This window comes from Aotus nancymaae, unplaced genomic scaffold (genome assembly GCF_030222135.1).
Source record: "Aotus nancymaae isolate 86718 unplaced genomic scaffold, 86718_ANA_hifiasm-v0.15.2.pri h1tg000010l, whole genome shotgun sequence".
Classification (NCBI taxonomy): domain Eukaryota; kingdom Metazoa; phylum Chordata; class Mammalia; order Primates; family Aotidae; genus Aotus; species Aotus nancymaae.
Genome location: NW_026988421.1, coordinates 60,954,252 through 60,980,437, shown reverse-complemented (window position 1 = coordinate 60,980,437; position 26,186 = coordinate 60,954,252). Strand labels below are relative to the sequence as shown.

At 40.4% G+C, this 26,186-nt stretch overlaps 1 protein-coding gene across 2 annotated transcripts in view; it reads right to left on the bottom strand.

Annotated features, from left to right (window-relative positions):
- The window catches only part of SUPV3L1 (Suv3 like RNA helicase), a 32,443-nt gene continuing 6,257 nt past the window's right edge, over positions 1-26,186 (bottom strand). For both annotated transcript variants that reach the window (XM_012451433.2, XM_012451434.3), the window contains exons 4-15: positions 25,560-25,674; positions 23,889-24,057; positions 22,225-22,336; positions 18,809-18,886; positions 17,626-17,717; positions 16,082-16,262; positions 15,463-15,556; positions 14,177-14,396; positions 12,365-12,445; positions 11,820-11,996; positions 1,463-1,611; positions 1-511 (exon numbers count right to left, since the gene is read on the bottom strand). In XM_012451433.2, the coding sequence (XP_012306856.2) occupies positions 79-511; positions 1,463-1,611; positions 11,820-11,996; positions 12,365-12,445; positions 14,177-14,396; positions 15,463-15,556; positions 16,082-16,262; positions 17,626-17,717; positions 18,809-18,886; positions 22,225-22,336; positions 23,889-24,057; positions 25,560-25,674 (1,901 nt within the window). In that variant the 3' untranslated portion in view covers positions 1-78. The remainder of the gene's footprint in view (positions 512-1,462; positions 1,612-11,819; positions 11,997-12,364; positions 12,446-14,176; positions 14,397-15,462; positions 15,557-16,081; positions 16,263-17,625; positions 17,718-18,808; positions 18,887-22,224; positions 22,337-23,888; positions 24,058-25,559; positions 25,675-26,186) is intronic.

Sequence of the window (26,186 nt, the reverse complement as noted above, 5' to 3'; positions counted from 1 at the left end):
GTAAATGCATAAAAGCATTCAAAATAGATTTTTATTTGCAAAATTAAATTAAAAAAAAAAAAAACCAGGAACAGAAAACTAATCTGAATCAGGTTCCTTCTTTCTTCTTGTTCCTTTTGAATGAGTCTCAGACTCTGTTCTTTCTCTGTTGCGTTCAATTTGTTGTGTCATCCACTCTTTTTCTAGCTGTTTCAGCATGTCTGGAGTGAGGAGTCCTTGCTGCACCAATCTGGAAGCAAGGGACAGCTCTCCGGCATCAGGGCTGGGTGGCTCAGCAGCTTTACTTCCTAGAGCTTTGGTGCCGCGTGCTCTTCTAGCTTGGCTCCTTAAGACTCCTGACAATCGTGACTGGCTCTCTGATGGAAAGCTCTCCAAATTCAACAGCTTACGTGTCTCAGAAATTTTAATCAATTTAGTGATATTGTGCACACCATCTTGGATAATAGCATCTAGTTCTTTCTGGAGATCTCGAATAAAGCTGGCATCTGGAAACATATCCATAAATCGGTAGCTGGGAAAAAGACAAATTAACATTACAGCAACAGCTCTTATCACAGTCAATGGCACACCTAAATCTTGACACTGATTCATTCCAAATGTTCTCTTTTTGCAAACTCTGTTCAGTGCCTTTGCTCAACCTTCATTTCTGCCCCCACACACCCAAGGAATATGTCATCCTGAGGGTGGGTCGGCACTGTACCTCAAGGATTCTGATATACTCCTGGAGAGGGACATGCCCCTCCTTTGAGAATCACTGGCCTAGTCGGGCGAGGTGGCTCACGCCTGTGATCCCAGACTTTGGGAGGCCGAGGTGAGCAATCACAAGGTCAGGAGATCAAGACCATCCTGGCTAACATGATGAAACCCCGTCTTTACTAAAAATACCAAAAAAAATTAGCTGGATGTAGTGGTGTGTGCCTGTAATCCCAGTTACTCAGGAGGCTGAGGTGGAGAATTGCTTAAACCCGAGAGGCAGAGGTTGCAGTAAGCCGAGATCATGCCACTGCACTCCAACCTGGGCAACAGAGCGAGATTCTGTCTCAAAAAAAAAAAAAAGAGAATCACTGGCCTAGAATAGGACTTCTCAAATGATAATGGACAAGTCAATCACCCGGGGAGCTTGTTAAAATGCAGAATCTGATTAAGTCAGGGATAGGCCTGATACTCCTTAGTTCTAACAAGCTCCTGGGTGATACCAATGCTTTTGGTCCAAGGACCATCCTCTGACTAGCAAGAGTCCAGTGGACGTTCCTTCTCACCTACCCATCTTAACTAGAATTGCAAGAATTCAAGTCATTTTTGGAATGGGTATAAACCAGGTTCAACTGCCTTTATGGACAACAGACATCATATAGAGCACCTTGCAAATATGTCCATAATTTGAAAGAGAAAAACAAATTCATAAAACCTTTAACTTGCCATTTTAGAAAAATGAGAGCACATAAAGAAGAAATGTTGGTACCTTAGCCACAGGTAAAGATCCAAGACATCGTGGATAGCTTCAAGATCTACGAGGTCTTTAATATTCTTAGGTGGAAGTAAAGGCCATTTGATGTGTCGGCGTAACCATGCAAAGGTCAGAGGCTCATTCCTGCTATACTGCCTGGCAAACTGAAAGAAAAAGAGGAAAAGAGTTTCATAGAAGTTTCAAAATTCCCTTAAGTTTACAGTTAGAAAGAGAAAAAAAAGAAAGCAAAACAAAACATTAATTGTGGTTGTATTTCAATAGACAGGTGGTTTCTTTTCTCCTTTATACTTTTTTACATTTCTAAGAACATTTAATACTTTATAAGGCCAGGTACAGCGGCTCATGTCTATAATCTCAGCACTTTGGGAGGCTGAGGCGGGCACATCACTTGAGCCCAGTAGGTCAAGACTAGCTTGGGCAACAGAGAGAAACCCCGTCTCTACAAAACACACGAAGAATTAGCTGGGCATGGTGGCATGTGCCTGTAATTCCATCTACTCCTCAGAAAGCTGAGGTGGAGGATTACTGAGCCCAGGGAGGTCAAGGCTACGGTGAGCCATGATCGTGCCACTGCACTCCAGCAGAGTGAGACCGTCTGGAGAAAAAAACTTTATGAAAATACTTTAAAAAAAAAAGATTTCCTTCTTTTTCCAAAACCAGGGTAATAATATGTGCATCAGAAGCTGTACAAGGGCTACTCTGGGCACACTGCCTGTAGGGTATCTCTGCTTCACAAGGAGCAGTAAAACAAAAAAAAGAAGCTATAGAAGAACTAATTTCCCAGGGCCTAAGTCTATTAACTCTTCTTTAGGAAAATGTGATGTTCTAAGCTATGTACAGACAGTACCTGAAGACTCCCATTTTCTATCTCATGATGTAATAGTCCTATAACCTCAAATACGAGCTTAAGTTTCCCTATCTTGTTAATGTCCTCCCTTAGTATAAAGAAAACCCCTGAGGTGGCCTGGTGCAAGGCTGGTCAGAAGAAGTCAATCTTGGCTCTGCCTCCTGTGAGTTGTATGGCTTTGGCCAAGTCACCACTCTGCGCTTCAGCTTCCTCATCGGTGACGTGAGACACCACAGCCCCATCTTGAACCACAAGACACTGCTAGGGAATGTGCTTTGAAAACCATGTTGCATTCCAGGCATTAGGCATTATTATACATCACCTGTACTTCAGAAGATAGACATACAACCACACAGTAAGACCCCTTAAGCAAGAGTTTAAATAAAATCTTCAGCTTCAAGATTTAAGATGATTTCAAATGATTCATTTCCTAACTAGGAAAAATTATCTCTAAATGCTTAACATAAGCAAGGTCAATACTTCAGAGAGGAAGAGCAGTTTTAGACCAACTGTGGTTAAATAATGCCACAATTGTGTTATATTCAGTCTGGTGCCCTCGTAAGTTTAATAAATGCCCAGTAGGATAGCCATAAAGGGCAGAAATGTGACCACACTACCTGCTAGGCAGGACAGGCCAAGCACGAGTTCTCAAGTTATCTTACAAAGGCAGTGGCTCTGTTTTTTTTTTTTGGCCACAAACAACTAGTGGAAGCCCAATATATAAATGAGATAAGTAAGGAGCTATGCAGAGAGGGCAGGGAGAGATGCCCATCCATCCATCTATCCAGCAGCTGGCCCTAAAGGAGCTCCATGGAGCACAGCTTCCAAATCACAGTCCTAAGGGGCATCGTAAGCCATCAATGTAATTGAGCTCTTTCATAGTTTAGTAATGACAAAGATCAAGAAAAAAGGAAAAGCCTCTAGATTTTATATTCTATTATGTATGTATGTATGTATGTATATATGTATTTATTTAGAAATAGAGTCTCTCTGTCCCCCAGGCTGGAATGCAATGTCCTGATCTCTGCTCACTGCAACCTCCACCTCCCAGGTTCGAGCAATTCTCCTGCCTCAGCCTCCCGAGTAGCTAGGACTACAGGTGCCTGCCGCCATGCCCAGCTAACTTTTTGGTTTTTGTTTTTAGTAGAGACATCATTTTGCCATGTTGGCCAGGCTGGTCTCGAACTCCTGGCCTCAGGTGATCCACCCACCTCAGCCTCCCAAAGTGCTGGGATTACAGGTGTGAGCCACCACACCCAGCCCATATTCTAATTTTTTTTTCTATTTTTTTTTTTTTTTTTAAGACGGGGTTTCACCATGTTGGTCAGGCTGGTCTTGAACTCCCCAACCTCAGGTGATCCACCCACCTTAGCCTCTAAAGTGCTTGGATTACAGGCGTGAGACATCACACCCAGCATATTCTAATTTTTAAACAGAAAACACATGGAAAGGCTGGGCATGGCCGCTCACGCCTGTAATCCCAGCACTTTGGGAGGCCAAGGCGGGTGGATTACTTGAGGTCAGGAGTTCAAGACCAGTATGGCCAACATGATGAAACCCCATCTCTACTAAAAATATAAAAAAAATAGCCAGGTGTGGTGGCGCATGCCTGTAATCCCAGCTACTCAGGAGGCTGAAACCGGAGAATCACTTGAACCCAGGAGGCAGAGATTACAGTAAGCCAAGATCATGCCATTGCACTCCAGCTTGGGCAACAGAGCAAGACTTTGTCTCAAAAACAAAACACACAAAGCATCATGGCACACACCTGTGGTCCTAGCTACTCAGGAGTCTGAGGTGGAAGAATTGCTTGAGCCCAGGAGTTTGGGGTTACAGTGAGCTATGATCGTGCCACTGCACTGCAGCCTGGGCAACACAGCGAGACCTTAAGAAAACAAGCAATTGTTGACCTGCACATTCCAGAGACTCCCTACACCTTAATAAAGAGCTTCTACTTCACTAGAATAGCTGCTTAAAGGATGGTGTGAATGGGGCCAAGGCCATGAGATTGAGTTCCAATCAGGTCAGTTTAAAGCAGTTTAAGACTCTGTTCCATAAACTTCACCCTTATGCTAGCTAAGTCTTTCACAATTGCCAGCTCTAAGAAACATATTTTCTAGTTAAACATCTGGACATGGAAGATCTCTAACACATATTAAGAGAAAAAGGGCAAGTTGCGAGTAATTCATTAATACAACATTTATGGGGCCGGGCACAATGGCTCATGCTTGTAATCCCAGCACTTTGGGAGGCTGAGGCAGGTGGACTGCTTGAGCTCAGGATTTTGTGACCAGCCTGGGGAAGATGGCAAAACCCTGCCTCTACGAAATATACAAAAATTAGCCAGGCATGGCACATACCTGTAATACCAGCTACTCAGGAGGCTGAGGCACGAGAATCGCTTGAACCCAGGAGGCGGAGGTTGCAGTGAGCCAAGATGGCACCACTGAACTCCAGCCTGAGTGACAGAGTGAGACTCTGTTTCAAAAAAAAGATAATATTTATGGGGAAACACACCCTCACAACAAATCTAGTGTTTCCACATGAACATGCATGTAGGCAAATGCAATGAAAAACAGTCTGCAAAGATACACGCCAACTTACACAAGTAGTTATTTCAGAGGACTAAGATTAGGGGAGGTAGTAAAATTTAAGCTATCTGTAATGTTTTAATTTTGTATAAAGACGATATATGTATTTATGTAATTTTTTTTTTTAAAGGATGGAATCTTGCTATGTTGCTGGTGATGTTCTCGAACTTCTAGGCTCAAGCAATCCTTCCTGCCTCGGCCTCCCAAAGTGCTGGGATTACAGGCACGAGCCACAGCACTGGACTCTTTATGTTATTTAAAAAGTAAGTTTAGAGATAGATTTGATTAGAATATAGCTGGTAAGCAGAATGCTCAGGCCTACAGAAGAAATGGCAATGAACCTCAGTAAGTCAGGACAAGATTCAGAGAAGGCCTTTGGGTTTAGTGGGGTGGGGAGAGCATTTGAAGCAGAGGAAATAGGGCGGGCAAGGTCCCAGGGAGGTGAGAAAACAGCATGTGAGGGCAGGAAGTTAGTTTCCACTGTCCTTCCTGGTCCCCCAGAATCCTGTGCTTCCCAGAAGTCAGAGATTTGCGTCCCTACCCAAATGAGTTTAAAGGGGCTAGAAGCTTGGCACGGTGCTCATACAAGACAGTAACCCCAGCTCAGTGCTTTACACTTAAGAAAACTGGGAGATCGATCCAAGATGGCCGCTTAGGAGGAACTCGGGAATGCAGCTCCGAGAGAAAGCACAGAGGGTGAGTGGACGCCGTATTTCCAGACTGATTTTTACTGCCCAGACCAGGAGATTCACACGTAGAGGAGCCACACGGGTCGCCAGCGCCGCTGGTTTGAACGGCGCAGCCGCTGGGCCGGCACCCTGAGGCAATGGCTCACTGTACAGAGTGAGAGAGTCTGAGTCCCCTATAAGCCAGCAAGGGGAGCTGAAACGGGGAGCCAGGCCAGCACCACGAATCTCAGAGCCGCGACTTTAGCCAACGCAGCGGCTCCAGAGGCAGATCAGATGAGACGGTGTCCCCTCTTACCCAGCAAGAAGACCTGAAACAGGGAGTGAAGACAGGAGATTCCCGAGCAAAAAAAAAAAAAAAAAGCCCCACTGCAAACACAACTGAAACCGGGACGGTCCAGCTCTGTGGAGGAGGGGCGTTCTCCATAGGCACCCTGCTGTTCCCAGGGCAATCTACCAAGGCAACCCGCCACTACAGAGACTCCGTCACTACAGGGGCGGGCCAACATAGCGGAAGCAGTTCTAACTACACCCAGAAGTTCACACGGAAGCTGGGTGGAACCCACAGCAGCTTAGCGAAGCCTCTGCAGCCTGAGTGTGACTAGGCTGCCACCTTGTGGGCAGGGAAAACAGCAACTGCACAGGGGAACATCATAAAACCATAACTCCCTGGGACAGAACACCTGGGGAGAAGAGCAGGGGGTTTATGAGTTCTGCCACAGCAGACTTAAAATTACCAAAATCAGAAAGACAACAACTACAAAGTAAGCAGGTGGATAAATCCACAAAGATGGGAAGAAACCAGCGCAAAAAGGATGAAAACACCCAAAACCAGAACACTTCTCCTCCTACAAGGGATCACAACTCCTCACCAGCAAGGGAACAAGACTGGATGGAGAATGAGTGTGATGAAATGACAGAATCAGCTTTCAGAAAGTGGATAATAAGAAACTTCCGTGAGCTAAAAGAACATGTTCTAACCCAATGCAAAGAAACTAAGAACCTTGAAAAAAGACTTGATGAAATGCTAACAAGAATGGACAACTTAGAGAGGAATATGAGCGAATTGATGGAGCTGAAAAACACAACACGAGAACTTCGTGAAGCATGCACAAGTTTCAACAGCCGAATTGACCAAGCAGAAGAAAGGATATCAGAGGTCGAAGATCAACTCAATGAAATAAAACGAGAAGGCAAGGTTAGAGAAAACAGGGTAAAAAGGAATGAACAAAGTCAACAAGAAATATGGGACTATGTGAAAAGACCTAATCTACGTTTGATAGGTGTACCTGAATGTGACGAAGAGAATGAATCCAAGCTGGAAAATACTCTTCAGGATATTATCCAGGAAAACTTCCCCAACCTAACAAGGCAGGCCAAGATTCAAGTCCAGGAAATACAGAGAACACCACAAAGATATTCCTCTAGAAGAGCAACCCCAAGACACATAATCATCAGATTCACCAGGGTTGAAATGAAGGAGAAAATACTAAGGGCAGCCAGAGAGAAAGGTCGGGTTACCCACAAAGGGAAGCCCATCAGACTTACAGCAGATCTCTCAGCAGAAACCCTACAGGCCAGGAGAGTGGGGGCCGATACTCAACATCCTTAAGGAAAAGAACTTTCAACCCAGAATTTCATATCCAGCCAAACTAAGCTTCATAAGTGAAGGAAAAATAAAATCCTTTGTGAACAAGCAAGAACTCAGAGAGTTCATCACCACCAGACCAGCTCTACAAGAGCTCCTGAAGGAGGCACTACACATAGAAAAGAACAACCAGTACCAGTCACTTCAAAAACAAACAAAAAGGTAAAGAGCATCAACACAATGAAGAATCTGCATCAACCAAAGGGCAAAACAGCCACCTAGCACCAAAATGACAGGATCGAATTCACACATAACAATATTAACCCTAAATGTAAACGGACTAAATGCCCCAATCAAAAGACACAGACTGGCAAATTGGATAAAAAGCCAAAACCCATCAGTGTGCTGTATCCAGGAAACCCATCTCGCATGCAAGGATACACAAAGGCTCAAAATAAAGGGATGGAGGAAGATTTACCAAGCAAATGGAGAGCAAAAAAAAGCAGGAGTGGCAATTCTCATCTCTGATAAAATAGACTTTAAAGCAACAAAGATCAAAAGAGACAAAGAAGGACATTACATAATGGTAAAAGGATCAATGCAGCAAGAAGAGCTAACGATCCTAAATATATATGCACCTAATACAGGAGCACCCAGATACATAAGGCAAGTTCTTAAAGACTTACAAAGAGACTTAGACTCCCACACAATAATAGTGGGAGACTTCAACACACCATTGTCAATATTAGACAGATCAACGAGACAGAAAATTAACAAGGATATCCAGGACTTGAACTCAGACCCGGAACAAGCAAACCTAATAGACATTTACAGAACTCTCCAGCCCAAATCCACAGAATATACATTCTTCTCAGCACCACATCACACCTACTCTAAAATTGACCACATAATTGGAAGTAAATCACTCCTCAGCAAATGCAAAAGAACGGAAACCATAACAAACAGTCTCTCAGACCACAGTGCAATCAAGTTAGAACTCAGAATTCAGAAACCAACCCAGAACCGCACAGCCTCATGGAAAATGAACAACTTTCTCCTGAATGTTGACTGGATAAACAATGAAATGAAGGCAGAAATAAAGACGTTCTTCGAAACCAACGAGAATGAAGACACGACATACCAGAATCTCTGGGACACATTTAAAGCAGTCTCTAGAGGAAAATATATAGCAATAAGTGCCCACATGAGAAGAAAGGAGAGATCTAAAATTGACACCCTATCGTCAAAATTGAAAGAGCTAGAGGAGCAAGATCAAAAAAACTCAAAACCTAGCAGAAGACAAGAAATAACTAAGATCAAAGCAGAATTGAAGGAGATAGAGACACAAAAAACCCTTCAAATAATCAATAAATCCAGGAGCTGGTTTTTTGAAAAGATCAACAAAATAGACAGACCACTAGCCAGACTAATAAAAAAGAAAAGAGAGAATAACCAAATAGATGCAATAAAAAATGACAAAGGGGATATCACCACAGATGCCACAGAAATTCAAACCATCATCAGAGATTATTACAAACAACTCTATGCACATAAACTAGAAAACCTGGAGGAAATGGATAAATTCCTGGACAGCTGCCTCCTCCCAAGCCTAAACCAGGAAGAAGTCGAAACCCTGAATAGACCAATAACAAGGTCTGAAGTCGAGGCAGCAATTAAGAGCCTACCACCCAAAAAAAGCCCAGGTCCAGATGGGTTCACAGCAGAATTCTACCAGACATACAAAGAGGAACTGATACCATTCCTACTGAAACTATTCCAAATAATCCAAAAAGAGGGAATCCTTCCCAAATCATTTTATGAGACCAACATCATCCTAATACCAAAACCTGGCAGAGACTCAACAAGAAAAGAAAACTACAGGCCAATATCCATGATGAACATAGATGCAAAAATCTTCAATAAAATACTGGCAAGCCGATTACAACAGCACATCAAAAAGCTTATCCACCATGATCAAGTAGGATTCATCCCGGGGATGCAAGGCTGGTTCAATATATGCAAGTCTATAAATGTAATTCACCACATAAACAGAACCAAAGACAAAAACCACAAGATTATCTCAATCGATGCAGAGAAGGCCTTCGACAAAATTCAACAGCCCTTTATGCTAAAAACCCTCAATAAACTAGGTATAGACGGAACGTATCTCAAAATAATAAAAGCTATTTACGACAAACCGACAGCCAATATCATACTGAACGGGCAAAAACTGGAAGCATTCCCTTTGAAATCTGGCACTAGACAAGGATGCCCTCTCTCACCACTCCTATTCAATATAGTACTGGAAGTTCTAGCCAGAGCAATCAGGCAAGAAAAAGAAATAAAGGGTATTCAATTAGGAAAGGAGGAAGTCAAATTGTCTCTATTTGCAGACAACATGACTGTATATCTAGAAGACCCCATCATCTCAGCCCAAAATCTCCTGAAACTGATAAGCAACTTCAGCAAAGTCTCAGGATACAAAATCAACGTGCAAAAATCACAAGCATTCCTATACACCAATAACAGACTTAAAGAGAGCCAAATCAAGAACGAACTGCCATTCACAATTGCTACAAAGAGAATAAAATACCTAGGAATACAACTAACAAGGAATGTAAAGGACCTCTTCAAGGAGAACTACAAACCACTACTCAATGAAATAAGAGAGGACACAAACAGATGGAGAAACATTCCATGTTCATGGTTAGGAAGAATTAATATCGTGAAAATGGCCATACTGCCCAAAGTAATATACAGATTCAATGCTATCCCCATCAAGCTACCAATGACCTTCTTCACAGAACTGGAAAAAACCACCTTAAACTTCATATGGAACCAAAAGAGAGCCCGCATAGCCAAGTCAATTCTAAGCAAAAAGAACAAAGTGGGAGGCATCACACTACCAGACATCAAACTCTACTACAAGGCTACAGTAATCAAAACAGCATGGTACTGGTACCAAAACAGAGATATAGACCAATGGAACAGAACAGAGGCGTCGGAGGCAACACAACATATCTACAACCACCCGATCTTTGACAAACCTGATAAAAACAAGCAATGGGGAAAGGATTCCCTGTTCAATAAGTGGTGTTGGGAAAACTGGCTAGCCATATGCAGAAAGCAGAAACTCGACCCCTTCCTGACACCTTACACTAAAATTGACTCCAGATGGATTAAAGACTTTAACATAAGACCTAACACCATAAAATCACTAGAAGGAAGCCTAGGCAAAACCATTCAGGACATAGGCGTAGGCAAGGACTTCATGACCAAAACACCAAAAGCATTGGCAACAAAAGCCAAAATAGACAAATGGGACCTAATCAAACTCCACAGCTTCTGCACAGCAAAAGAAACAGTCAATAGAGTGAATCGGCAACCAACAGAATGGGAAAAAATTTTTGCAGCCTACCCATCTGACAAAGGGCTGATATCCAGAATTTACAACGAGCTAAAAAAGATTTACAAGAAAAAAACAAACAAGCCCATTCAAAAGTGGGTGAAGGATATGAACAGATACTTTACAAAAGAAGACATACATGAGGCCAACAAGCATATGAACCAGAATTTACAACGAGCTAAAAAAGATTTACAAGAAAAAAACAAACAAGCCCATTCAAAAGTGGGCGAAGGATATGAACAGATACTTTACAAAAGAAGACATACATGAGGCCAACAAGCATATGAAAAAATGCTCATCATCACTGGCCATTAGAGAAATGCAAATCAAAACTACATTGAGATACCATCTCACACCAGTTAGAATGACGATCATTAAAAAATCTGGAGACAACAGATGCTGGAGAGGATGTGGAGAAATAGGAACACTTTTACACTGTTGGTGGGAGTGTAAATTAGTTCAACCATTGTGGAAAACAGTGTGGCAATTCCTCAAGGACCTAGAAATAGAAATTCCATTTGACCCAGCAATCCCATTACTGGGCATATATCCAAAGGATTATAAATTGTTCTACTATAAGGACACATGCACACGAATGTTCATAGCAGCACAGTTTACAATAGCAAAGACCTGGAACCAACCCAAATGCCCATCGATGATAGACTGGACAGGAAAAATGTGGCACATATACACCATGGAATATTATGCAGCCATTAAAAACGAGGAGTTCGCGTCCTTTGTAGGGACATGGATGAACCTGGAAACCATCATTCTCAGCAAACTGACACAAGAACACAAAATCAAACACCACATGTTCTCACTCATAGGCGGGTGTTGAACAAGGAGAACACATGGACACAGGGAGGGGAGCACTATACACGGGGTCTGTTGTGGGGGAGTGGGGGGGACAGCGGGGGGGTGGGGAGTTGGGGAGGGATAGCATGGGGAGAAATGCCAGATATGGGTGAAGGGGAGGAAGGCAGCAAATCACACTGCCACGTATGCACCTATGCAACTACCTTGCATGTTTTTCACATGTACCCCAAAACCTAAAATGCAATTAAAAAAGAAAACTGAACACTATTGCTACTATTAACCCCCATTTACGTTTTAACAAAGTCTCTCATAGAAGAGTACTCTGTAATAATTGTTTTATTTTGAATAACAAAGTACTGTTTGGGGAAACTGTGTCAATCCAAAGCAACTCAAAATATCTTAAAGATAAAGGCTTACCTGTAACAGGGAAGAGCACACAAAAGGCTGCTTCTTGTTGATAGGGGCCGTGCAGAAAACATACCTCACTCGCAGACTTAATGGAATATGCTGGATCAACTCTGCAGAAAATTTAAAATCATCCATATTGCAGACAAAATACTGCCCGTCAACTTGTGAAAAGTCTACAAAAATATCCTGGGAAAAAAAGATATATAAAATTACTGGACTGCCTAAGTGAATTAAAATGAACACTGAATAACATACTCAAGTCTACAAACGACAATCTCTTTAAGCCAGAACAGACTTCCAGAAAGGCTTGCTTTAATCACTGCCTCTTAAAGCCAGATGATTTCTCCCATATCCATCCCCACCTGAAATCTGAGAGGAAATTCCTCAGGACTAACGTCCCAAAAGATTTTGAGTAAAAGTTTTCGCTTGCAAGATAAATTTTAAAAATAGTAATTTCTCAAAGCAGACTATCCATTCATGATCATGAAGTTAACCAGTAATCACCTGACATATCAACATTTTTAGAAGAGATTGGAAAGGGAGTTTCCACTTACAATGAGATTGGAAAGCGTTGTATCAGGGAGATGGTAGGCAAACATTTCAATCTGCTCAGCAGTTGGATGAAGACCAGCTGCCTTTTAGTAAAAGAAAAAAACAATTATCAGCTGATTTTTTTTTTTTAAGGACAGATTTTCTTAAGCGATTTCATGATAAAGTCCTACTCAGGCTAAGCTCTCACCAAATAAACACATTCAGGCTAAACACTCACCAAACGAAGTAAATGCCAAGAATGTGAGTAAGAGAAAAAATACCGTTTCACTATTTATTACCAATTAGAAAAGTTGAGATGATTTAGTAAAAATGACAGATTTACTGCCACTGAGAAATTAGTCTTTTGATTACATTTTAGTCATATTTCTAAAATCTATGATGATCTGATAGAGTATACAAAAATGATTTTATGGCAATGGCTCACGCCTGTAATCCCAACATTTTGGGAGGCCAAGGTGGGAAGATTGCTTGAGGACAGGAGTTCAAGACTGCTTGAGGACAGCCTGGGCAACATAAGGATATCCCATCTCTACAAAAATTTTTTCTTTTTTTCTTTTTTTTTGTCTTTTTTCTTCCGTCTGACATCCAGGAATACAATAATTTTTTTTTTTAATTAGCCAAGTATGGTGGTGAGCACCTAAAGTCCCAGCTGCTCAAGAGGCTGAGGTGTGAGGATTTCCTGAGCTCAGGAGACTGAACTTACAGTGAGCTATGATCATGCCACTGCACTGCAGCCTGAGTTACAGAGTGAGACACTATCTTAAAAAAAAAAAAGAAAGAAAAACCTGTTTTCCAGGTTAAAACCATTTTCCATCTTAATTCTCCTCACTGAATTAAAATGAGTAAGAAAAACCCAGTCACTTTAACCAAGGCAATAAAACTAAAATACATATATACATACATACATACATACACACATACATCTAGAAAGACATAAGAACATTTTTAAACTAGAAGTGAGTTCTCTGTAGCTGCACATTACAGTGTTAAGACATGACCACAGGTAAGTAAGGAATGAAGTATGAAATAGAGAAAATGAATGAAAAAGACAAAGAGGAAAGGAGGCAAGAGAGATTAGTCATAAGGGAGGGAAGAAGAGTCCAATATATGAGGTGCCCAGGTGGGAAGTGGGGAGGTCAGGGGAGCCACCCACAAACCTAACTGTACTGCTAAGAAAAGTTACAGCAATGATTCCAGCACAGCTTTCCCCTGGGAGCTTCTCCTTGCATTATCTCATGTCTATATTCCCCTTCATCTAGTGTCATGGACAAATGAGATAAGCCATGTAAGTGAACTTTCCAGGCAACTTTAAATTTTATTTATAGAAAGTTAGTTTGTTTCAAATATGTACAATTCTAACTCATTAACTATATTAACCAAAATTTAATCTTGTCTTCACAGGATGAAGTTGTATTGCTTAGGGCTGTTTTTGCCCTACACTCAAGGGTTTCGTCTATATTCAGGCTTCTGGTCATTTTTCAGTCCACTAATGTAGCTCTGTGTGCTCACCTGAAGCAACTGCTTTCCTCCCTGTTCCTTCCCACTGCTAGATTCCAGAAGAAATTAAAGGCAAATCAGGTTAACTAAACTTTATCAATCTGGACCTTCACTTGCATACCATTCTCTGATCAAAGGATCTCTATGGCTCTCCAAAGCAATAAAGTAGGGATTTTTGATGCAGTTTTCATGGCACAATATTTTCTTTCACTTATGTTGTATCCAGAAAAGTGTCTGAGGCAAGAGTCTGGATGGTGGGTGAGGGAAAGAATGACTGTCCTCCACTGAGAAGTAGTAATTAACATGTTACACCTTACCCTTATGGGATCCACAGGTCTATTCAAAATTTCCTTTAATAAACTGAGATCTTCACGGTTCATTGTTGTAACCTCTCCTTCTTTAAACTGTGAGCTGAATCTGCCAGCTCTGCCAGCAATCTGCAGGGCCTGAGAGGTTGTGATTGGTTCTATTTCTTTCTCTCCCTTTTCATTGATACTGGGCTTTATAAGGGAGTAAAAAATAATTCTCCTTATGCTCCTGAAACAGAAATAAAAGTGATCCCACAGACTGTATGAAAAACCCTCCAATACTGGATCATTACATAATGCTCACTCCAATACTAGCTTAGGTCGTCTTGCAATCTTGACTGTCACTTGAAAAATTAAGGCATGCCAGGCACAGTGGCTCACACCCATAATCCCAGCACTTTGGGAGGCTGAGGCAGGAGGATTGTTTCGAGGCCAGGAGTTCAAAACCAGCCTGGGCAACATAGCAAGACCCAGTCTCTACAAAAAATTTTAAAAATCAGCTGGGTATGATGGTGTGTGCCTGTAGCTCTAGTGCTCAGGAGGCTGAGGCAGGAGGACTGCTTGAGCTCAGGAGTTTGAAGCTGCAGTGAGCCATGATCACACCACTGTACTTCAGCATGGACCACAGAGTGAGACTCTGTCTCTAAAATAAATAATAATATTTAGGCTTAACATTGTTATCATTTAGAGATAATAACTAGCCCCACATGCATAATAGGCACTCAGACACCTGACTGAGAAACTGAAAATGAAGTGACGTAGTACAACAGGTTACCAGTAGTGGAGGGCAGCATTCAAACGTCCTAGTGTGGGCCGAATGTAGTGGCTCATGCCTGTAATCCTAGCACTTTGGGAGGCTGAGATGGGAGGATCACTGGAGGCCAGGAGTTAAGAGACCAGCTTGGGCAAAAGACCTTGTCACTACCCCACAAAAAAACAAAAAATTAACCAGGCTTTATGGTGTGTGCCTGTGGTCCCAGCTACTCCAGAGGTTGAGGCAGGAGGATCGCTTGGGCCCAGGAGTGCAAAACTGCACTAAGCAACAGTTGCATCACTGCACTCCAGCCTGGGCAACAGAGCAAGACCCTGTCTCTAAAAAAGTCCTAGTGCTATTTAATATTTTCTTTTTATTCCCTCAGTAGGTGGAGGCAAGATAAATCTCAAATCTATCCTATAATATTTATTCTCCTAAATCAAAGTGTTTGGTCATGAATGGCAATTAGAAAACTGAAAAACAAAAAACCACCACCCAACTCTCACTGAATATTCATGCTTATTAAAAACAAATTACTTACAAATTAAGACCCATGCCAATTGCATCTGTAGCAACCAAGATTTTGCATGGGTCATTGGGATCATTAAACTTTTTTGCCTGAGCAAGTTTGGTCCCTAAAATAAGAACAATTTATGTTAAATCAGTAGTCTTTTATTACATCATGTTAAATACATCTTGGAAACCCTCACCTCCTCTTCCCATTTTTAATGACAAAACCTTTACTGTTTCAAACTTTTATTTCTTTATATCCTCAAGAAGCCACTTATCCTTTAAATCCATTCTCTGTCATATAGCAACACAATCCCCCTCCACACTAGCCTTATCATTCCTGAGGACACAGATTTCAGGACTACAACTTAAAGGACATGGTCAAGTCTAGATTTCAATGACATTTCTGTAAGAAAATAATAAACTCAACATTTAAGATACAGTCTAATAATAGCAGTAACAAGAGCTATAATTAAAATACTTCTATTTCCACTAAGATGAAATAGAAAATTATTTTATATGACGTTTAACAAGTCACCAATACGTCAAGCAGCTTAATTCAATATTGTTTACTATGTTTTCTATACATATCTCAACATAAATTGCAAAGATAAAAGACTTCATATCTTGTCACAATGAAAGTCAATTACCAGGTGGGAGACTGCCATATATAACAGCTGATTCTAATCCCCGAATTTCAATCTGCCGACTCACAGAATAAATATCATTCTTGCTAAAACAGACAACGCAGTCCCCAGGCCGAAGGTTATCTAAAGATTCTAGTGCATGGTCCAGCACAGAGATGGGGGTAAGCCTCTTATAGTCTCGAACCTACAATAAAGACATGAAATGGCAAAATGACACACCTAACTCAACTTCTTGTGACTAGTAATTAAGTGAAAAGCTTGCAATGCAGTTAAGAGTAGCTAAAAATTGGTAAGTATCAATGGTATTCAAAAGAAAACATAGAAAAACATTAATTTTGATATTTTAAGTGTTAACCATCACTTCTCATTGACATCTCTAAATTAATAAGGTGAGATACAGTGTTTCATATATTTTCACAGCTTTTTCTCAGATATTTGATTTTCATGGCAATGTGTTAGGTTCAGAAGGGTTATTAACTGTTATTTCCATTTTATAAAATAATAAAACTGAGCCCAATAAAAGATTAATGTCCGAGGCATTTTGCAAGTCTAACCTTCTGTGATTTGCCTGAAGAATGCAAAGCGAAGAAGGGCAAAACATAGAATGGACTCCAAAATTTATTCCACTATATTCCACTATCTCTCCTTAACTTCAATTTTCTGGGAAGTGAGAGTGTTTATGTGTGTGTGTGAGTGTATGTTATATATTTTTTCCAAACTTTGAAAGCTGGGCACAAAACTAAAATAGCAGGCTAATTCAAAATCATTTCCTTGGCTCATGCTTGTAATCCCAGCACTTTGGGGGGCCAAGGTCAGAGAACTGCTTGAGCACAGGAGCTCAAGACCCACCTGGGTAACATGGTGAGATGCCCTTGGAACAAAAAAATAAAAAATTAGACAGGCATGGTGGCACACACCTGTAGTCCCAGCTATTTCAGAGGCTAAAGTGGGAGGATCACTTGAGCCCAGGAGGCTGAGGCTGCAGTGAGTTGTGACTGCACCACAGCACTCCAGCCTGGGTAACAGAGTGAGACTTTGCCTCAAAAAAAAAAAAAGAATTCTTCATTTTATTACAGAACTTGGATAAAGAAAAAGAGAATTAGGCTTAAAAGGAAACCAGTTACTCTTAAGTCTAAGAATCTGAAAAAAGAATATAAACTGTGTCTGGCAATTAGATGTGTATCAAAGGCCCCGATATCCGACATACAAGACTTTGAAAACGAAAAACTTGCTTAGAAGTCTGAGAAGGGTCTCAGACGTTTAAGAGTCCTGATTTATTTAATTTGATCTACTCAATCCCCACAAGGTTTTGTCAAGAAGTGAAGAATTTCTTGTACTCTTAGAAGACCTATGGTGTGATCACACTGTCAGAACTTCAGATCATGAGGTTCAATCAAATATATATGATTTAGTTGGTCACAAGAAAATAAATCTTTCTTTTTAGTTGAGTTCTAATTTTGGCATTATCTAGGGCCTCTGAAACCACTGCCTAGGTACGCTGGACTATTTGATATGCTACCTGGAGAACAAAGCATCTAATCGAATACCTCCACTTCCTCTCCCGTTGTGAACATAAGTTCCGTCACCAGGTCAATAGCAGCAGGTTCTCCACACAAATGAATTTCTTCAGCACAGAGTCCTGTCAATACAAAACTGGGTTTCTGAATTTTAAAGATTTATAATTAAATATGCAACATTTTACATAGCCAAAGTACTTTACATTGGCTTACATATTGCTTTACAACCTTACCAAGTATTTCCAAAAATATTATCTCTCAGGACAGCTGCAGTGGCTCACACCTGTAATCCCAGCACTTTAAGAGGCTGAGGCAGGCGGATCACCTGAGGTTGGGAGTTCAAGACCAATCTGACCAACATGGAGAAACCCTATCTCAACTAATAATACAAAATTAGCCAGGCATGGTGGCAGGCACCTGTAATCCCAGCTACTCAATAATCTGGGTATCGTGGCTAATGCCTATAATCCCAACATTTGGTGAGGCTGAGGTAGGAAGAGTACTTGAGCCCAGGAGTTCAAGACCAGCCTGGGCAACATAGGGAGACTCTGTTTTTACAAAAAATTTAAAAATTAACCAGGTATGGTAGCAAACACCTGTGGTCCCAGCTACCTGGGAGGCTGAAATGGGAGGACTGCTTGAGCCCAGGAGGTCAAGGCTGCAGTGAGCCATGACCACGCCACCACACTCCAACCTAGGCATTAAAGCAAGACCCTGTCTCAAAAAATAAAAAGCTTTGGCCACAGAGATTTTTACAGCAGCATTATTAGTAACAGGTAAAATAACGTTCAACTCTATGGAGCAAATTACAGTATTGCCCTTCAATGGAGATATCAGATCATACTAATAGGTAATATGAAAAACAGAAGTGAAAAAAGCAAGATACAAAATTAGATGTTCTCAAAACACCATATACACATACAAAAAAAAATGACTAGCATGAAACACATCAAAACATAAATTGTAGTTGTGTAAATATGATGAGATTTGAACATTTTAACTTTGATTACATGGTTATACTAGTTTTATAACAGGAAAAAATGGATTTCCCATTATTAAAATAACATTTAGAAAATAAAAACTCACACTTAGCTGACTTTTGTGTCAAAAAGAAAGAATCTAGGTGATTCTATTTGGCAATGGCAAGCAGATAAATATGCATCTCAGTGCAGATGTCATGAAGCGTGGGTTTTATAACATTAAGACTACCAACCTAGAAGTGCTCTGGTCCAGGCCCATCCTCTAGCTGGATCTCTAATCATCTGAATTTCATCAATTACAGCCACTTCATCTTAAAATAAAAAAGTTAACGTGAGCGATATCATCTACTTAAATAGTACTATAAACAAATTCCAACACCAAAATTCAAGCATTCACCATCACCACCACGTACTGGGTTCCTCTTTTCTGGCAGGTTTGTTCTAAGTGTTTTATAATTGCACCTCCTCCTTTAATACTCACAACAAATCTATGAGGTTAACTATTATCACTATCTCCATTTGACAGAAAAGTCAAAGGCCCAGAGAAATTAAGTAATTGCCCGAAGTCTTACTCTGTCGCCTAGGCTAGAATGCATGGCGTGATCTCAGCTCATTGCAACCTCCGCCTCCTGGGTTCAAGTGATTCTCCTGCCTCAGCCTCCCAAGCAGCTGGGATTACAGGCACCTGCCACTGCACCTGGCTAACTTTTATATTTTTAAGAGATAGGGTTTTACTATCTTGGCCAGGCTGGTCTCAAACTCCTGACCTTGTGATCCGCCCACCTCAGCCTCCCAAAGTGCTGGAATTACAGGTGTGAGCCACTGTGCCCAGCCTACTCTTTTTACTTAATTTTTTTTCTTTGAGATGGAGTCTCGCTCTGTCGCCAGGCTGGAATGCACTGGCATGATCCTGGCTCACTGCAACCTCTGCCTCCCAGGTTCAAGCGATTCTCCTGCCTCAGCCTCCTGAGTAGCTGGGACTATGCTGCCACGTTCAGCTAATTTTTATATTTTTAGTAGAGACAGGATTTCACCATGTTGCCCAGGATGGTCTTGATCTCCTGACCTCGTGATCCACCTGCCTCGGCCTCCCAAAATGCTGGGATTATAGGCATGAGCCACTGTGCCCGGCCTTTTTTTTTTTTTAATTTTGATACAGGGTCTCACTATGTTGCTCAGGCTGGCCTTGGAACTCCTAGGTGAAAATGATCTTCCTAACAGTTTCTCACTCTATCACACAGGCTGAGTCCAGTGGCACAATCATAGCTCAATGTAACTTCGAACTCCTGCATTCAAGCAATCATCCTCCCTCAGTTTCCGAGTAGATGGGACTACAGGCACATAGCACCATGACCAGCTAATTTTAAAAACATTTTCTTTAGCAATGAGGGTTTTGCTATGCTGCTCAGGCTGGCCTCGAACTCCTGGCCTCCAACGATCCTCCCATCTCAACCTCTCAAGTAGCTGGAATTAACATGCGAAAGTCACCACACCCAGCTCCAAGTCCATACTTCTACCTACTATACCACACTGCCTCCCAAATGGAACAGTTCTATTTGTCCTATTTTTTACAATAGAAGAGACAGCCTGGAGAATTTGCCTGGTAAGAAATACCACATCTATACAGAAGTAAAAGAAGGCAGCAAGTTCCAGAACAGGGAGGAGACAGCCCTTCATTTACTAATGAAGCATCTCTACAACAAGAAACCAGGCAGCTCTCAGGAGTAGAAAGTGAAGTGGAAGGAATAATTCCTTGGGCCCCAGCCATGCTCATTCTTTGGGGTATTAAGCCCGTCACTATGGCAAAAATTCATGTCTCATCTTATTTTCTAAAGCTAAAATGCTTCCAAACATATTATTCTAGTCCCTGTAATTCATATATTTTTATTTTCTTCCCCAAATACCACAGAATTGAAAAGATAACATTTAAAAAAGTACAATTAATATGCTTATTAATTGTACACTTAGGAAAGTAAAGAAAGCTCATTTTATACTGAAAAATCACCAGATTAGAAATTACTTATTGTGGCTGGACATGGTGGCTCATGCCTGTAATCCCAGCACTTTGGGAGGCCGAAGTGAGGCAGATTGCTTGAGCCTAGGAGTTTCAGACCAGCCTGAGCAACAAAGTGAGACCTCGTTTCTACAAAAAAAAATTTTTTTAATGAGGTGGGAGGATTGTTTGAGCCCAGAAGGTCGTGATTGCAATGAGCCGTGATCGTGCCACTGCACTCCTATCTGGACAACAGGAGTGAGACCCTGTCTCAAAAAAGAAAAAAAAAAGTACTTGTGATCTGGGTATGTACAACCAAGACTAGAAGAGGACGTAGAGAAGAAATTCCGATTTATAAACTTCTGTGCTATAGTACAATGTGTTATTTTACAATACACTGATTTTTAAAAAACGATTCATCTCATGAAGTTGATTGTTAAAATGAAAAAAAGCAAGCTACCAAATAGTCAAGTACATTCCTATTTAATATATACACTCACCATGCACACACAACTATATGCATACACAACAGGAACACAAATATTGACAAAGTCTGGAAAATATATACCAGAGGGTTAATTAACACTTGTTGATTCTGGATAGGTGGGACGGGGAAATTATGTAGGTTTGTTTTCTTCTCTTTGCTTGCTTACATGTTTATATTTTCAATAACGAAGATATGATTGCTTACATAATAAGGAAAAAGTTAATTTCACTTAAATGTTAAGGCCAGATGTGGTGGGTTCCACCTGCAATCCCACCACTTTGGGAGGTCAAGGTCGGATGATCACTCGAGGCCAGGAATTAGAGACCAGTCTGGGCAACACAGCAAGAACCCATCTCCACAAAAAATATATTAATAAAAAGTTAGCTGGGTGTGCTAGGTCACACCTGTAGTTGTAGCTACTCAGGAGGCTAAGGCAGAAGGATTGCTTGAGCCCAGGAGGTTGAGGCTGCAGTGAGCCATGACTGCACCACTGCACTTCAGTCTGGATGACACAGTGAGGCCCTGACTCAAAAAAAAAAACAAAAAACACCTTTAAATAGAAGCTCGCTGTGGCACTGTACATAATAGGAAAAAACTTTAAACAACCTAAATATCCTTTAACTGTGGAACAAATCATTTCAGTTCTTAGATGGAATACTATAAAACAGTTTAAACGAATTAACTACAGATATGTAGCTATAGGTAATTCAACAAGACTAGATCTAAACACGTTTGTGGAGTAAGCAAGTAGCAGAACAATAATAACAATATAATAATCACATAAATGTTTTAAAACACAATCTAAATTATTGATAAGTAATACATATCAATGATATAATATATATCTTGAAAAGAGACAGGAAAACTATACACACCAAATATTTGTTATCAGTTAGAACAAAAGTGGAGAGAGGAATTACAACTGGAGTGTGGTACAAAGGAAGTTTCAATTATACTTATTAACATTTTAGCTCTTTTAAGAGAAAAAGGGAAAGAATTTCAGGTGCAAGCATTTGTCAATGGTGGCTGCATGTTTGTCATACTCATTCTCTTCTTTTTCTAGATTTTTAAATTTTTTCTTCACACATACAAAAATCCTGTTTCACATTTCAAGTGTATTTTAAAATTAAAAATACCAAATCATAGTTTCTTCAACAGCATATACATACAAGGAGTTGTAACACTGCACATCTCAACTGTACAAGCAACATGTGAAGCCTGTTTCCCATCTGGCTGAATTGTCACACGCTCTTCACCTGTCACCAAGTCACATGGCACACCCTAGAATGAATAGGAAAAAACCTAGAATTATTTCTGTCTTGAAAATAATGGCAAAAATAGGTTTTGGATATTTAACAGAGTATTCTCTCCACTACCAGCAAATCAGTTTGTTTCACTGTTAAAATATTCCCAATGCTTTTTCCCTTTTATAAAAAATAAAGTAAAATAAGAGCTACTCTCTTACATAACCTAGGTGAACTTGGAAACATCTCAAATCAGCTAAATCCTCAGGAAACAAAAGCATGAGACACTGCAGCAGTTTCATATTTTAACTTTGTACATCTCTGAACTATTTGACTTTATTAAAATGAATGAGTTGGGTTTCTATATTCAAGAAGAACATTATAAATACAATTTAAGAATGTAAAGACCTCCTATTACAATTCCCTGAAAGGGACCAACATCAATGCTATGTCAGGGTGATGTGGTTTGTCCAGGACTAATGGGTTCCCCAGCATGGAGGATTCTTGGTGCTAAATCTGGGGAAGTCCAGACCAGTCATCATAGTGGCCTGAATCAAATCATGGGGAAACACTAGACATATCCTAACTGAGGGACAGTTTACAACACAATTGACCTGTAGTCTTCCAAAATGAATGGAACTAGAGCTATGACAACTAAAAACAATGTGAGACCCTGAAAAGAACCCTGGAAGGGTGGAGGATGGGGTGTAATTGGACAATTGATAAAATCTGAGTATGGACTGTGTATTCAGTCAGAGTAATCTATCAATATTAAATGTCTTGCTTCAGATAAATATCCCATGGTTACAGTAAAAGTCTGTTCTGAGGAAATATATTCTCAAGTATTTACAGATAAAGAGGCATTATGTATGTAAATTACTCAAATTGTTCAGAAAAAAAAAAAGAGAATGCAAATTACCTACCAAAACTGGTTAAGTTCACATTATAAAGTCACAATAAAACAATGAACAAAAACGTAGCCCATTTAGTGAAAATGATGCCTCAGACCACAGGGCTTCAGTCCTTTCAGTTTTGAAAAGGTGGCTTCAGTCTTTATCATTAGTTCTAGCTAATAGCATCAGAGGTCTAATCTATAAAAGGTAAATTAAATATCAAAGAGTAGTGCTTAATTCTGAGGGGGCAAAGGACTTCAGAGTTTCGACTATATCAACAATATTTTATTTCATAAAAAAGTAAGTGAAGCAAGTATGACAAAATATTAAGATATGATGAGGTGGGGTAATAAGTTCAAGCTTATTCATATGTTACTTTCTGCATTTCTCTCTATATGTAAAATGTTCTTTAATATTGTCTTTCATTCATTTTACTGGGCACGTTTTCACGTTTTTGTATCTCTGATATCAAGGTGCATCTTAAGAATTGATAACATGTCAGAGTTCAGTTGGTAGCATTTTTTTCTTAATTGTACATAAAATAATGGTACATCTTACAATTGACAGCTTCTTAGATACAATAAAATATGGTAATTTTTTGTTAACAGTAAATTACTACAAACATCTTTTCCCACTCCCTCCGAAAAAGCAAATTAAAAAAAAAAAAAATGAGCAAATAATTGGTAATATACTGACAGCAGCATTACTCTTTTCGAAGATCTCATGTGCCAGTAATTTCAAAGGGCCACAATATACTCCAGACTTTGCTGACAAGTATTTCTGGATTGCGTGATAAGTCTTTCCACTGTTTGTGGGGCCTGAATGGAATATTATCTTCCGCTGTATGGCTCTAGCGTCTGGGTACCTAAAAAATGAGTAGGTAAACAGCTTAATCCCATTAACTTCAAAATCCATCTTGGCAAAGATACCAATTGAAACAAATTCCAAGTGAAATATCCTCCTAATCTTCACAAGATCAAGTCTTTGAAAAACTAAACAATGGGTTTCATATCTACATTAAAATAATGACTGGTTTCCAAGAATGGCATTTACTAACTAGGGGACAAAAAAACTCAAATGCAAATTAACGTCTTGAATATTTTTCCCATTGTATAAATCTCTTTTTCTCAGGGGTTACTAAAAACAAACTTAGCCAGGCATGATGGCTCACACCTGTAATCCCAGCACTTTGGGAGGCCGAGGTGGGTGGATCATGAGGTCAAGAGATCGAGACCATCCTGGTCAACATGGTGAAACCCCGTCTCTACTAAAAATACAAAAAATTAGCTGGGCATGGTGGCGCGTGCCTGTAATCCCAGCTACTCAGGAGGCTGAGGCAGGAGAATTGCCTGAACCCAGGAGGCGGAGGTTGCAGTGAGCCGAGATTGCGCCATTGCACTCCAGCCTGGGTAACAAGAGTGAAACTTCATCTCAAAAAATAAATAAATAAAAATAAACTTAAACTGCTATCAGTTCTGTACCTATGTTCACATCATTCCCACAGTTCTAAACATAAGACTCTAAAAGCAAACGTTCCCAGGCCCCTGAATTCCAAACATATGCAAATACAATAATGGAGTCTTCTACCTCTGGCCATGGTGGAATAACTGGCACTAGACTTGCCCCCCACTAAAAACAAGTACAAATTGGGGGAAAATATATGCAGTAAATGTGTGGGGACATGGGCCACAGGCAGTGCAGGACTGCAATCCCTGAAAGAAAAGAACACTTGAGATGAGCCTTACTGCACCCCATTAAGGCAGAGGGAGGTGGACAGTCCCACTGAAGCGAGCAGAGATCAAGTTCTGAGCTGCTTCAGCAGCTAAAATGTGAAAAACAGAGTGTGGAAGAGAAGGGTGCACAGAAGGAGAGCCTGGAAGTCTGTGTGGGGGTTCCCTGTGAGTTTCTGGCCAAGGACTGGGCTAACCTTGTACAAGGTAAGAATCAGCAGGGTCTAGGAAAGAGCAGGCTACCAGGGGTTTGAGTGGAAAGTCTCAAAGACGTCTCAAATGCTAGGGGCTGTTGCAATTCCAGCCACGGTAGAAGGAACTCATTAACACCCAGCTAAGAACTCATTAACACTCAGCTAAGACACCAGAAAGGCCATAGGCTTAAGGACAACATCCTTAAGTCAGGGCTATTCTAGATTTGCCCTAATAAAACCTAAAACCACACTCAATCTGGATCAAGGTGAGATACCAGTTAATTGCCTAAGAGTTAATTGCCTCCTTTTTTTTTTCTTTTAGGATAACAACCTAATCCAGACTCCTTATAATTTGTTATCTAGAATACAAGAAAAAAATAATGATCACTAATCATCCAAGATTAGAAACTGAAAATTTCAAATCCACAAATGGAGAAACTAACCAGTTAGGTGGTATTCTTAAGTCGCTGATTTTACGTAGATCATCCTTACATTCCAACACAGGAAATATTTGTTTGGCATGTCTCAAGAAAAATGGAAATAAGTCATCCACATGAGCTGGAAAATAAAACACTGTATTAACATGTGCAATCCACATTTAAAAAAGGGAAAAAAAGTAGAAAAGTCCTGAAGTTAGGGACCTTATCCTTTTCTGGGATCCTGTTTTGTCTTACTTTTTCCTTTTAATTTCATCTATATCTTCAGGAAAACAGGAAATTGGCTAGCAAGCACCACATTCTACTCCTTTAGTACAAACAGGCGAAGATTAGCACTGGCGAAAGTTAAATTAAAAATAAAGAACCTAGACATATACATCACAGAGAAGAAGGTATGAACATTTTTTAAACTTTGAAAACCACAGACAAGGAAAATATGTGTTTGCTCCTGAGCACGAATTCTCCATATCTTTGTGGCTCTGAGAGGGGCCTGGGGCATGTCCCATTCAGCACTGTATCCTCAGTACTGGGCACAAGGTGCAGGTCTAAGAGTCAAATACATAACCAAAGCCAAACTGCCGTGGGAATAAAATGACGATATTCTCACTTTTTTTTTCTTTTATAGTAAGAACT